The sequence below is a fragment of the Danio rerio genome, chromosome 15 (assembly GCF_052040795.2).
Source record: "Danio rerio strain M-AB ecotype USA chromosome 15, GRCz13ab, whole genome shotgun sequence".
In the NCBI taxonomy this organism is placed as follows: domain Eukaryota; kingdom Metazoa; phylum Chordata; class Actinopteri; order Cypriniformes; family Danionidae; genus Danio; species Danio rerio.
Genome location: NC_141035.1, coordinates 37299406 through 37312483, shown reverse-complemented (window position 1 = coordinate 37312483; position 13078 = coordinate 37299406). Strand labels below are relative to the sequence as shown.

The window sequence follows — 13078 nt, the reverse complement described above, 5'->3', positions numbered from 1 at the left end:
ATATATATTTTTTTTTTTTTACATAGAATTTGCGGGGATATTACCTTAGTATTTTATATATAGTTTAAGTGGGATACTTACTGAATATTTTTGTGTTTACATAGAATTTATGGGGATATTTACTGAAAATTTTTTTGCATAGAATTTAAGTGAGATATTTACAGATTTTATTACATAGAATTTATGTATGATATATATACTGAATATCTGTGGTCAAAAGATTGGGATCAGCACGCATTTCCAAATTTAGTTAAAATACAGTTAAATGCAGATTTTTTTTTACAATTTAATCAAGCTTTTCTTAATAAATATAGTTTAAAATTTATTTATTTTTCCTGTGATTTAGTGCTGAATTTTCAACATCATTACTACCACAGTCTTAATTCAATTCAAGTTTATTTGTGTAGTGCTTTTTACAAAATTATTGTTTCAAAGCAGCTTTGCAAAAGGTGCACATTATTGCATTACAATAAAATTTAGGAAAATTTAAGGTTATTAATTACCTTAACTCTCTTATCTAGGTCTTTAGTATCACATAATCCGTCAGAAATCATTGTATTAAAATGATTATACAATATACCAGATAACTGGTATTGTAGACTGTAAGTGTGTATGTAAGACGATAAAGGGGTTTTCAAGGATTTAGACTATAAGTGTAATTTAGCTTTATTTTTTCAGTGCATTAGAGTGTGTTCTGTTTAAATAAGCTGGAAATAATAACTATTAGTTTTTACCAGGATTTACAGAAGACATTCATTAAAATGTAGTTATGTACTAAAAGTCTTGTTAGCCATATTTAATAATCAGTTGATGGTGTTTTGAAAGACGCTGTCAAAATGGGATTAAATTAATAATAAATTGTCCATTTACTGTATGTCTTCATACTGTGGCACTCTTGTTCAAAATTGTCAAGCTGTACCTGCTTTTAAAGAAGTTTTTAATCTTTTAAAATATAATAACATTTGGTGTGGTAAAAATGAAATGTATTTTAAATAAAATAAAATATAAAAATATAATAAAATATAAAATAATTACTTTTATTGTGCAGGAATTAGTTTATAATTCTTAGTGGCTATAAAATTTAAGTAACTCCAAAGACGTTTGTTATGTTGAAAAAGATTTTAGCTTTAAATTAATGTTATTTTTTAACTTTTGGTTTATCAAAAAAATGTGTCGTTTTCACTAAAATATTAGGCACCAAAGTTTTTAGCATTTTTAATAATAAACAAATTAAGAGTAATATAATACAATTCAATACAATACAATACAATACAATACAATATAATATAATATAATATAATATAATATAATATAATATAATATAATATAATATAATATAATATAATATAATATGATATGATATGATATAATACGATATAATATAATATAATATAATATAATATAATATAATATAATATAATATAATATAATATAATATGATATAATATAATATAATATAATATAATATAATGTAATATAACCCTCCGGGTTCTCTGGTTTCCCCCACAGTCCAAAGACATGTGCTATAGGTGAATTGAATAAGCTAAACTGGCCGTAGTGTATGAGTGTGTGTGGACGTTTCCTAGTACTGAGTTGCAGCTTGAGAGGCATTAGCTGTTTAAAACATATGCTGGATAAGTTCCTTTTGCTGTGGCGACTCCTGATGAATAAAGGGACTAAACGGAAGGAAAATGAATGAACGAATATTATATGATTATACATACAGTAATGTTAATTATAATAGTTTACATTATTCTTCATGTTTGACACAATTTTTAAATGCAGAAACAGACTTTATACTAACTTCACACTTAACAAACAGTACTGTACAGCTTCTACTTCAAACATTTAGAAATAATTACAATTTCTGTATTTTAATTTTAAATCTTCATTCTTCAGTTCATCATATTTATTTATATATACAGTGCCAGTAATTCATCCATTTAGAAATCATTTGTGTGAGTTGTGTGTATGTACACGTATATACAGTCAGAATTATTAGCCCCCCTGAATTATCAGTCCCCCTGTTTAACAGAGAGAAGATTTCTTCAACACATTTCTAAACATAATATTTTTAATAACATATTTCTAATAATCGATTTATTTTATCTTTGCCATGATGACAGTAAATAATATTTGACTAGATATTTTTCTAGACACTTCTAAACAGCCAAAAATGATAATTAAGGCGTAACTAGGTTAATTAGGTTAACTAGGCAGGTTAGGGTAATTAGGCAAGTTATTGTATAACCATTGTTTGTTCTGTAGACTATCAAAAAAAAAAAAAATAGCCTAAAGGGGCTAATAATTTTGACCTTAAAATGGTGTTTAAAAAATTAAGAACTGCTTTTATTCTCGCCAGATAAAACAATTAAGACTTTCTCCAGAAGAGAAAATATTATCAGACATACTGTGAAAATGTCCTGGCTCTATAAAACATAATTTGGGAAATATTTAAAAAAGAGAAAAAAAAATCAAAGGGGGGCTAATAATTCTGACCACAATATATATAATAAATATAAAATAAATTATAAACAAAGATATAAAATTACAAAAATGCTAAATATATCTTTCTAAATATTTATTGAAAAATATTATATTCTAATAATACAATTTTTAATTAGATATTAAAATTATATATATATATATATATAAAATATATATATATATATATATATATATATATATATATATATATATATATATATATATATATATATATATATATATATATATATATATATTACTGGAAATGTCCTGCTTTTGTATGTTGGCGTTGTGGCTTTATTTATTTTATTTATTTTTGAAGAAGAACTGTAACAAAAACCAAACTGTACCAACACAAACTGTTCCCGTACAGTAGCCACCCCTGCAACAGGACAAGATCTTCTTCTTAACAGCGATTCAGCACTGAACCACCGTACTCTAAATCATCCCCTTAAAAGAAGAGAAGCAGAAAGATCAACATCCTGTTAACACTCGTAACCCCTCTGACCTGCTCCGACCTCCACAAACTCATCATTAAAAACACAAATCACCAGCAAACTCCCAGATCTGAGAGCTGGACAGGCTGCAGTGAGTGGACAGTGGGTGTGTGTGTGTGTGGCGATGGGTGTTTCAGTGACCCAGCCTCCCTCTCAGATTACAACCCTATTTATAACATCTCCCACCCCTCCTTCAGTCCCAACCCAAAAAACCACTGTTAGGAAGCACCTTTCCCTCTCAGCCGGCCCGCAGTATTTGCCCGACTGTCAGCCGAGCTTCATCTCTCATCATTATCATCATCACCAGTCCATTTTAAATCAGATTTAACAGTTCCTGCATGGGATTACCACACAAACACATGCATACGGACACACTTCTTGTGTATTTTTCCAAGGAGAAGCAAAGGATTTTTTGGTGTTTCTTAACTTTTTAGTCTTTTTTTTATTAGGTGTGTGTGATGGATCACACTCTTTTCGGCTGTTTGCGCAGCCCTCATGCTCCTCCACAGGCCGTGCACCCCGCATTCGCTCTTCATGGACGTCCCGAGCACCTCTCCTCATACCCGGATCTCTCCAGCTCCTCTCCTCCATCCACTTGCATCGTAAGCGGGTATCCCGGAGAGGATGGTGGTCTTTTTGGAGGGCACCAGCGAGGGCTGTCTGTGTCCCAGCAGCAGCATCATCACCATCATCATCATCATCATTTGGCGCAGCAGGGCGGATGGCATTTACCACAGTCATCCAGCGCTTCACCATCTGCTGCAGGCGTTCGTCTGGGATTGGGCATCTCAGGCCCTGATTCGGGCTCTTCAGATGTGGGTCCCGGAGGCCCCAGTCTCTGCGCGAGCACCCCGAGTCTCGGTGCAGGAGTGCCCTCAGGTGCCTCTTGTGTCCCTGGAGGAGATTTCGGACGGCATACGATGTCCCCGGCTGAGGCTGAGAAAAGGAATAGTAAAAGGAGAAGCGACAGCTCTGGTAGGAATGAAGCTCTTTTTTATTTGTTTGTAACTTTTTTAACTTGTTCTTAAATTAAAAAATTAAAGTTTTTTTTTTTTTTAAGTAAGTTAATGCAAGTAATATTCTGATTGTGTCTTGCAATTGTTTTTTTTATTCTTGCAAAATTGCTAATTTATTTGGTATTCTAGTATATAAAATGTTGTTAATTGATGTTATTAATTTAATATTGATACATTGACAAACCCTAATTTAAACCACCATAATACTGAATTATTTATATATTATATAACATTATATACAGCTGAAGTCAGAATTATTAGCCCACCTGTTTATTTTTTCTCCCAATTTCTGTTTAACGGAGAGAAGATTTTTTTCAACACATTTCTAAACATAATAGTTTGTTCTGTAGACTATCAAAAATAAAATAGCTTAAAGGGGATACTAATTTAAAATGTTTTCTAAAAAATTAAAAACAAAAAGTAAAAAAAAGTTTTTATTCTAGCCGTAATAAAACAAATAAGACTTTCTCCAGAAGAAAAAAATATTATCAGTCATACTGTGAACATTTCCTTGCTCTGTTAAACATAATTTGGGAAATATTTAAAAAAGAAAAAAATCAAAGGGGGTTTAATAATTCCGATTTCAACTGCGTTGTTTCTATGTACATTTCTGTGTAGTATTTATTCATTTTTTTGTAATCAACATTTTTTAGAATAGCAAAATAAAAGGCATTCAAACAAACAAACAAACAAACAAACAGGAACGCGAGAGCAACAGATATATGAATTATTTTCAATCTTAAATGTCACTTTAAGCTGTATAAAAGTGTCTTGAAAAAATCTAGTCAAATATTATTTACTGTCATCATGGCAATTATAAAATAAATCAGTTATTAGAAATGAGTTAACAAAACTATTATGGTTATAAATGTCTTAAAAAATCAGAAATTAGGGAAAAAGGGCGGTAATACTTCAACTGTGAATATATATATATATATATATATATATATATATATATATATATATATATATATATATATATATATATATATATATATATATATATATAATTTTAATATCTAATTAGAAATATATATATATATATATATATATATATATATATATATATATATATATATATATATATATATATATATATAGGCTATATATATATATATATATAGGCTATATATATATATATATATATATATATATATATATATATATATATATATATATATATATATATATATATATATATATATATAGGCTGTTGTTCGTATATAGAAGCCTGACATTTTATTCTTATTGCATATTGAAATAAACTATCCCACCATGCCCTTTGATCAAATCAGTATTATTTTCAAGAGTATCACTTCTTTTGTCATGAAGTTAATATAGTTAGTGTGTTTGATTGTTGCTGCAGTAGTGCGTGTGTTGTTAAGAAAGCTTTGGACTCGTGGAGCCGTGTTTTTTGTGCGCGAGGGTTTTTTAGGATTTGGCTGACACGCACAGAAGCAATTATTTCGGCTAGCAGAGGGCAGATTGTAAGTCTTGTGTGGGCATTTAACGGCACGCATGATTCACGTTCAGTCTCATCTGTTTCATCTCCTCACTTTCTTGGCAAGCAGAAAATAAGGCTTGTGGTAAAGCAACTAATGCCATAGTCTGAGAAAGAGAACAGGGACGCCTGTGCTGGCATTTAACACTCCAAACCGAGCGCTAGATGACAGGAGTGTTTTAAGCAGCTTTCTCTTTCAATATAATTCGTTCGCACATTGCAATCAGAACGGGAATATACTGTTACTTTATTTTTAGATTTGCTGATGGGTAAAACGATATGAAGGAAATTGAGGACTTTGCGAAAGACGTTCATGAGCATCATTGGTTTGTCTGGAATAGTCGGTGCTCCAGTTAAAAAAAACAAAAAACAATTTAACACTGCATAAAATAGATCATAAAATCTATTTTTTTTACAATCTTGTCACTTCAAAGGGAGTTTTAACTACTTTCTGCCCTTTAAAACAAAGTTCAGGTCGACGCACAAGAGGCAAAGCCCTGCAGATGGAGATTTCTTCGCAATTACGCCAACCCGAAATTAACATAATATAAATACACTTGTTCCACTACTGTGTGTGTGTGTGTGTGTGTGTGTGTGTGTGTGTGTGTGTGTGTGTGTGTGTGTGTGTGTGTGTGTGTGTGTGTGTGTGTGTGTGTGTGTGTGTGTGTGTGTGTGTGTGTGTTCTAGAATATGAAATATGAATAAAATTTTATATATGCATGACATTTGCTTGAGCACAAATACAAACTCACACAACAGCTCAGACATGGGTTGTTGTTGTTTTTTTCAGATGCAATGTAAATGAGATTTACTAATAAACAATTAATTATCTGAATTATCGGAAATGTATTTTGGCAAAACGGTGTCTTAAGCCCATATGTTTGAATTAATTTAAATTAAACTGGAGTAAGGTGGCACAGTGGCTCAGTGGTTAGCACTGTCGCCTCAAAACAAGAAAGTTGCTGGTTTGAGTTCTGGCTGGGTCAGTTGGCATTTCAATGTGCAGTTTGCATGTTCTCCCTGTGTTCACATGGGTTTTCTCCGGGTGCTTCGGTTTCCCCAACAGTCCTAAGACATGCGCAATCAATGAATAAAATAAACTAAATTGTCCATAGTGTTTGTGAATGAGTGTGTATGGATGTTTCCCAGTACTGGGTTGCGGCTGGAAGGGCATCCGCTGTGTAAAACATATGCTGGAATAGTTATAAATTAACAGAATATAAATACACTTGCTCCACTACTGGAAATCTCTATACAAAGTGAACAACTGCACTGGTTATATCTATAAAAATGATTGTGTGTATCTTCTAGAATAGGAAATATGGAAAATGATTGAGCACAAATACAAACTCGCACAAATGCTGTCAGTTGTGGGTTATTTTTAAGTTGCAAATGACATTTACTAATAAACAATTAAACAATATTGGAATTATTGGAAGTTTATTTTTAGCGTAAAGGTGTTTCATTAAACTTATAACATTTATTTCACCCTCATATCTTGTTTAAAAGCTAGTTTCTTCCAGGACAATCAAGACAAAAACTGAAACACATTTGGACAATTTTCTAAGCCATACATTCATTTTGGTTTGCAAGACTTCAAAATTGTTATTATTTTTTTTATTTAAATGTGTAACATTATTTTTTTTATTTTCTACTTTTTTATTAAAGAAAAAGCTGCTTTATTTTTAGTATATGGAAAATAATGTTATATTTTTGAAAGACAACGGTATTATATACAGTGCTCAGCATATATGAGTACACCCACACAAATCTCTCATTTAAATGAATATTTTCTATAGGATGCTTTACAATATTATATTTGTGCATATGTATTAGTTTAATCAGTAATGCCAAATCTGGGCTGAGCTAATCTAACAAAATAACTTACAATAAAGCTTTAAAATTTTTTAGCCTAAATTTATATGTTAGGAAAAAATATTAAATAAAAATTTCAAAAACAGCAAAAATCAAGAGAAACAAAAAATCTATAACATTTTGTTGGAATGTTGTAGTTTGTAATTTTGTTTGCAACATTTTTCATGAATTTAATTGTATTATCCTTACATTTCTGAAGATGTTCTGTGACTAAAATATAATTTTTATAAACATTTATGTTTAATAAATCTGTTTTGTTCAAATCTAAAAAACGTCTAAAATACTTTTTAATATTATACATTACATTGATGATGTTTTTCCCTTTTGTATTTATTTAAATAGTAAAACATACATTTACTAATCAACATACCTAACAACACAACATACAAACAAACAAACAATGTGTACATATAAACAAAGACAATAAAAAAAACTTCAGTAGAACATAAATAAAACCTGACAGCATCTGCATCATTTCGTCCACGTACATTTACATTTGGCTTTGTAAAAAATTTGTCAAAAGGAAGGCCACAAGTCTACATTGATGATGTTTTTTATCATCATTAATTACTCTTTGGTCCTTCATGGTGTGTAACTTTTTTTTAATCGACACACAAAAGTTATTTAGTAATTCTTATTGAAGTGTTTAAATCAGGGGTACCCAAACGTTTTCATATGAAGAACCAAAACCCAAATATCATTGAGAGCCATGGGCCAAAGATAAATATACCAAACTACCAAAATTAAATATACTGTACCATACAAAAATTAAAGGTTCCATTTGTAAATTACTAATTTATTTCATAATATTTAAAATGACTATATAAATGACAACTTATTGCAATAAAAACAATTACATTTATAGCACAGAGGATTGTAATGCTGAATACACCAGTCAAGCAGAATCTGCCTTTGCCTTGATTTGCTCACCAAAGCCCAATCCGTCAGGTGACAGATTGTAAATTTTAATCTAAATTACAGTATTTAAATTGAATTAAACGTTTAATATCAGTTTTATTTTGTAGCTTAACAATAAAACAAGCAAACCAAAGGTTACATTAAATTTTAAATGACAATCTCTAAAGCAAACCCAGCATTCGTTTTTCTCAGATGGGATAGCGGGCCAAATCAAAGATTACCAGGGCCAACTTTGGCCCACGATCCCTAGTTTGGGCATCTCAGGTGAAGATGTCTTTGTGTTGTTTTTAAATATTTTAATGTTTTTTTTAGGACTCATCTTAATAACTTCCTCATTTGCAGGCAAATGCTAAAAGCACATTTGCTTTATAGAATCTTTATAATGAGCACCAATCAGTGCAACAAGGGCTGATTTAATAATCAAAATGTCAGCGTATTTTAAAATGAATTTAAACACATGTTCGTTTTAGGATATATTGTTTGATTTATTCAAAACATGTGTGGCTGTTGTAATAAAACAGCACATGCCTGGTTTGGATGCAGGACAGCAGTCTAGCGTGTATTTTGTCATGTGGCTTTGCATGATATTCATTTTGGGTTCTCTTTTTTTTCCACCAATAAAGCTCAGTCCCAGCTAGAATATTAAAGGAGATGTCTACATTTTCATTGTAGCTGTAGTTTTTAAAATCATCCTTGAAAGCTCAGGCCTTCAGCTTTTTCCCCAGTGCTTTTTCTTTTTTTAAAGAAGAGATAAAAGTTAAGGCGCAGGCCTAATTGCTGTGGTGTAACCGCCTTGTCGGGAAGCCGGGAAAAGTTGCTTTAACTCGGAGCAGCTCAATTCGCAAAACACAGCTCATGTTGGTTTTTCTCACTCCACTATGGCCGCTGTAAATGTGCCTTTCTGCGCTTGTTTTAATCAGAGCCACATTCAGCCAAACTCTTTAAGAAACATCTGGTGAAATCACCAAAAACTGGTTCAGTCATTGCCAGTTTGATGAACTGTCCCACATAGAAATATGATGTCTGACAATTTATGCAAATTGCATAGTTGGACATACAAACTTACATGTGAATTGTACATTTGTGTGTTTCATATATACAACATATATTTTGGAATATTGGAAAAAATCATTTAAACATAAATGTTTAAATATGTAGGACTCAATCATACACCCAGTGCAATAAGGCAAAAGATGTTTTTTTTTTGCGATTTGTTGCTATTTTCAGACCAGCGCAACCCTAATTTTCACAATTTGTGCCTCGTCGTTTAAATGGCAAATCCATTTGCGTTACTTTGTGGACTCATGGGTGTTCTGGTCTAAAAAGGTGGCGTGTTAAAGCACATAATACGTTGCTATTTTAAAGAACTGAAATAAACCCACGCCATTGACCAAGTAAAAGCAGCTCTAAAGTTCAGTGCAGAGCATGTTAGATATGCACCTATGCTGGTCCAAACACTTACACATTGCTTAGTACACACAATATGTACAGCAATACACAAAAATCTTTAGATTTCAAATAAATATAAAACTTTTTTTTTTGTTTATTAATGACAGTTTGCTTTTATATAATGTTATAATTATTAGCAGTATTATTTATTATATGCATATTTGTATTTGTTTTAATAAAAACAAGTTTTGAGTTAGGAGACGTCTGTGTTACCATTTAGGGCATAAGAATAGGGCGTGTGTTTGGATATAACGTGTGTTTGGAAGTTTTTTGACCACCTTTTGTTATTACTGTTCATTTATTAATTTGTTGGAAATTAGAACTGAATTTAAAAATAGTTTTGAAACAAATCTTTGTGCCTAACAAACAAAATTAATTATGTAGACTACTGGATGTCTTCAGTGGAGTGCGTACAACACTGTTTCCCTATCCACAAAAGTAAAGGAGTAAAAGTAAAGCGAAAGTAAAGAGGCTGAACGGAAATGGCTCGTTCTTTATCATCACGCTGCAGATGGTCTGTTTAACTGTTTTCTCACTATTAAAGCATTCAATTTGAACACTTACAAAGTCTGCAATGTAAAAAGCACATGCGCTATGGCCCGACTCTTAAAGGGAATGTGAGATGAGACTCTGATTTGTTTAATGTACATTAGCACAGCCGTGTTAGACCATGCGCGGGGCGCCATGCGTATTTTTACCTTCTTAAAATAGCAAAGGTGGATTCGGACACACCTTTAATGCTTTTGCATCATGTGCTTTAGACTTTGCATCTAGGTCGTTAAAATAAAGCACACTAGCTTTAATGTTTTATACAGTCAAGATCAAAATTATTCATACCCCTGGCAAATTCAGACTTAAAATTACTTGTATTCAAGCTTTTATTCAGTTTTTATTCAACATATTTTTTTTTGACACAGGCTTACTAAGACGATGTACTAGAGGGATCATTGTGGAAAAATCTACATTTAAACAAAACAAGTCAGATTTTGCTAGGGGTATGAATAATTTAGGACTTTACTAAATGTGTTCATGTGAAATCTAATATATTTGAACATATATGTACATATTTAAACTCCCAATGGTTGAAAAAATAAATATGAAGCAAAATTTTTACAATATTCCAATAAATTCCAAATATCATCCTCTATGTCATATATGTAATTTGCATATTTTCCATGTATCAGATTTATGTATGGGGTTGCTAGAATTTACACCATTACCATTTTTTTAATGAATTCTTCAGAATGAGTCACTAAACTGCAAAATCATCATCGCTCAAAGCATTCCTGATTCTTTAGCCTCTGCAGTTCTCGACCTGTAAATAACACGTCTGGCATGTGTTTATAGCCGTCGTGACGCAGCAGAGATTTGACACTTCATCTGAACATTCACACACATTGAGACCTTGCAGGCGATGGGTATATTAAAACTATAATCGTTTTAAATGCTTCGCTCTATGCCAGTTTGTCATGCAGAGATAGTGAAAGTATTTTGTTCATTGGTTGTTTGAGAGTCTGACCTGACATGGCAACCCATAGAATGGAGAAAACCGCATTCATTTTCTCTATAGGGGAATTCATTCATTAATGTTATGAGTTGTATTTGTCCTTGTTGAATCCATCTGCTTGCATTAATGTAAATTAAACTGGAGTATATGCAGAAAAACTACATCACCCGTAATGCCAGGTATAAAAAATTCCACCAATCAGAGAGCCGTAATTTGCAACGTGTGCCAAAATATATGTTTAGCTCCGCCCACTACTTTACATCACTGTAACTGATGCAAACAAATAATATTTAGCTATATTGTTACTATAAAATAATGAAAATAACAACTTTACTTAAAGGTTTACATTTTAATGTTTCTCGGTTGACATGATTGTCATTGACGGTGATTCATGGGATTGTAGTTCTTTGTCTCATTAAAGATATACTATCGTATACCTTTATTTTTTAGTAAATTTTTTAATATTCATATTGTATTTGCTTCAAAACAAAGTGTATAATGTTGTGATTCACTTCTTAATTTGATTCAGAATATATGTGCATTATCTATGATGGTGACTCATTTATTTTGAAAGGGAAAAAAGTAACAGGGGTTTCCCTAATTGCATAAACTTTAATTTTATTATTAATTATATCACATTCATTTCCTCAGAAGTGACGATTTTATAATTTTATTCTCTCACACTTTATACAAGTGCATTTAATTACTTTAGGTGGAATTGCAGCTATTTTCTTACATTGAATGGACCAAAAAATGTCCTTTTTGTCAAGTTTCATATCCGTATGAAGGGTGAGTAAATATTTCTCAATTTTTACTATTGGATGAACTGGCCCTTTAAGATACAAGGTACAAAAGTACATTGAAAAACAATGCAATTTGTGCCCTAATGTCAGAGCAGGTCTCTCCACTTGCGAATAGTATCTCATTAAAGTATACTCTGTTTGCTTTACAACTTTGGTTTTGGATTGCTAGTTGGATTAGTGCTCACTCCACACCCATAGATACTGTAAATAAAGCAAAAAGCTTTGCAAGTGAGTCACAGCAACTTGTGGTCACAATAAATGCACATTTCTTAAAAAAAAGAAAGAAAGAAAAGGTGGAAATAATGATTAAATTGCCTTCCTTTTGAGTCAAAACAACATGTTTTCAGTGATTGTTGTTAAAACTGTTGAGAAAATGAATAAATGAGAGCAGCTTTGCCTTTTCCAGTTCAGTCATGACAACATTGTTATGTTTGATAAATCGACCAGCCTGACATGGGGTTGTTGCTAGAAGGGATACAGCTGTTGCCGTAAGTTAACGAGAATTATTTATATTATCTATCAAATTACCCATTAATTGTATTTAATTAACGTCTACCCCAATTCCAACCCTAAACCCAACCATCACAGTACTGTAGAAACATTAATTAAACAGAGTATTATTCAAATTATTTATTAAATTACCCATTAAATTGTCTTTTATTAACATCTACCCCTACCACAACACTAAACCCAACCCTCACAGTACTGTCAAAACAGTAATTATACAGAGTATTATTTATAATATTTATTAAATTACTCAATTAAATTGTCTTTTATTAAAATACCCCTACCCAAACACTAAACCCAACCATTACTGTAAAAACAGTCATTATACCAAGTGTTACCCATATTATTTATTAATTTAACAATTAAATTGTATTTTATTAACATATACCCCTACCTAAATCCTAAACCCAACCCTCACGGTAATGTAAAAATTATAATTACTGTGGTAAAGTGTCGCAAAAATAATGAAATATTGAAGTGAGTATCCACAGCTGCATCCCATCTGGCAGACCAATGGC

General features: G+C 31.4%; 1 protein-coding gene across 3 annotated transcripts in view; it reads left to right on the top strand.

Moving 5' to 3' along the window:
* Positions 1-3235: 3235 nt before the first annotated feature.
* Positions 3236-13078, top strand: part of meox2a (mesenchyme homeobox 2a) — a 33290-nt gene continuing 23447 nt past the window's right edge. For all 3 annotated transcript variants that reach the window (XR_015509705.1, XR_015509706.1, XM_087284483.1), the window contains exon 1: positions 3236-3959. Coding sequence is in view for 1 of the 3 variants with exons in the window: in XM_087284483.1 (XP_087140609.1) it covers positions 3443-3959 (517 nt within the window). In the remaining 2 variants the exon portion in view is untranslated. The remainder of the gene's footprint in view (positions 3960-13078) is intronic.